The sequence below is a fragment of the Monopterus albus genome, unplaced genomic scaffold (genome assembly GCF_001952655.1).
Source record: "Monopterus albus unplaced genomic scaffold, M_albus_1.0 scaffold668.1, whole genome shotgun sequence".
In the NCBI taxonomy this organism is placed as follows: Eukaryota; Metazoa; Chordata; class Actinopteri; order Synbranchiformes; family Synbranchidae; genus Monopterus; species Monopterus albus.
In genome coordinates, this window is record NW_018128548.1 from 36,710 (window position 1) to 38,912 (window position 2,203).

At 43.9% G+C, this 2,203-nt stretch overlaps 1 protein-coding gene across 1 annotated transcript in view; it reads right to left on the minus strand.

Moving 5' to 3' along the window:
• Positions 1-1,928: 1,928 nt before the first annotated feature.
• Positions 1,929-2,203, minus strand: part of LOC109953437 (olfactory receptor 1E5-like) — a 2,616-nt gene continuing 2,341 nt past the window's right edge. The window contains exon 2 of the mRNA XM_020588928.1: positions 1,929-2,099. Within this exon, the coding sequence (XP_020444584.1) occupies positions 1,929-2,099 (171 nt within the window). The remainder of the gene's footprint in view (positions 2,100-2,203) is intronic.

Below are 2,203 nucleotides of genomic sequence, written 5' to 3' on the forward strand. Positions count from 1 at the left end.
AATCTGGACTTTCAATCAAAACATTTTTGACAGTCTGGACATTTTTGTCCAGAAGGATCTTCTTTATTGAAAACATTGGTTTTAATATTGGATTTGAACGGTAAAAGGGTTTGTAATACATACCAGCTGACAAATGGATTTCGTTTACAAGTAAAGGTAAGACCATAAACTTTTATTATTTCTAGTTAGAAATAAGCTCAATTGAAATAAATTTTAACCTCAAATTAAATATGGGTCACGTTTGTGTGAAGAATGCTGATATGAGATATAAAACATAATGCAAACAATTTAACGGTTCATTTGTATTTGTAAATCTGACTATAAAAGAGTCAAGTGCCTCACCAAGGTCAACCTCACCGCACGTCACTGAATACTATGGTACCTTAAAGGGAAGCAAATTGCTATAAATCTGTCATATGCCATAATCACAAGTGTCCATGACTGCAGACCTAATAAGAACCAAGCAAAGAACATGTAACTTAAACAAGCCTCATAGACAATGTATCTGTTGTCAAACAAAAACATGTCCAAGAGTTTTGGGATAAGAGCAGTGCTCTCACACAAATCTATCACAGCCAGGTTGAACACAATCATGTATTTAGGAGTATGAAGAGTTTTGACCAGGTAAATCACTGAGAGGAGGAGGCATTCCCAAGAACAGTCATGATATAAACAAAACAAAGGAAGATATAGAAATATTTAATATGAGGGACATCAGAAAAACCACTGATATAGAATTTTGCGGGACAAACAAATGTTTGTTTCCCTGGTAGAGAAAAGAGAAAATGACAACATACAATAAAGGAAGATGCATTTGACTTATCAAGACTCAAACAGTTTCAAGTGTGTAGCTTAAAGTGAGCTTCACTGTGAGAGCCGTGCTATTTATATTTCATCCTTTTCTTTGTGAGACCATAGAAATACAGCTGGCTATGTCACATGATCATGAGTTACTGATATACTTCAGTGTGCATCTGTCTCACAGATTGTCATGAATGTGCTGATGACATCAACTCTAACTATTGCCACCAGGACACTGAATTATTTTTAACAACAACATTACTTCTGTGCTACAGTCTACAGTCTTAATGACCACAGAAGGTCCTAGAAGTCAGTTAACTGTAACAGTTGAATTGCTTTAAACAATTTGTCTCTTCTTGTATCACCAAAGATCCACAGAAAGAAAGACGATCAAGAAGCCCAACCATGCATGTTATTAGACTCACGTGCTAATGGTCGGCTCCTCGGTCCAGTCAGACCTGGCATAGTGGAGAACTCCCAGTGTCATAGCAATGGGAGTTCCCCTCAGCAGAGTCACGTCACACATATCGGTATTCATAGACACGTCTCTGCTCGAGTTGGGAGGCATGTGCTTGTCACAGGTTGTGAGGGGAAAGTAGCATCAAACCCCGTTTCTCCACCTTAACTGTCTGGAGCTAGCCATGGTGCTGAAAGTGTTAAAACACTTTGCCTCTCAGTATCGGTGCAATCACATAGTGGTGCAGTCAGACAACACAACAGCTGTTGCTTATATCAACCACCTAGGCGGTGTTCTTTCTGCTGGAAATTGCACGGAGTCTCCTGCTCTGGGCCCATCAGAACCTGCACTCCATCAGAGCTGCCCACGTTCTGGGAGAGCAGAACCATGCCGCAGATCTCATGTCACGAGGCAGGCCTCAGCCAAGCAAATGGAAACTGAACCCGTCCCTCATTCAGGTGCTGTGGGCCAGGTTCGGGCGAGCAGTCGCACACTTGTTTGTGGCTCACAAAAACACACAGTGCGCTCTCTGGTTCTCTATGAACACACGAGACAAGCCTCCACTGGGGGTGGATGCCTTTGCTCATTACCCCTGGCCCAGAGGAGTCATTTACACCTTTCCCCTGTCCCACTGATCCCATGTCTCCTCTCAGACATACAGGACGAATGGTTACACATCCTGATAGCCCCAGAGCACATGGGCGTGGCGTAGTTTCCCACGCTGGTACAGCTGCTGACAGGCAAGCCGTGGCAGCTCCTGTGACATGGGGACACGCTCTCCCAGCTGGATGGTGCGATTCAGCAGTTTCCCATGATGGGGCAGTGCCTGTGGGCTTAGCCCCTGAACGGGAGTGACTGTAGAGCCTAGGCTTGCCTCCAGCGGTCATGCATAAAATTCAGCCTGCGAGAGCCCCATCGAAGACAGCATCTTATGCCGCGAAATGG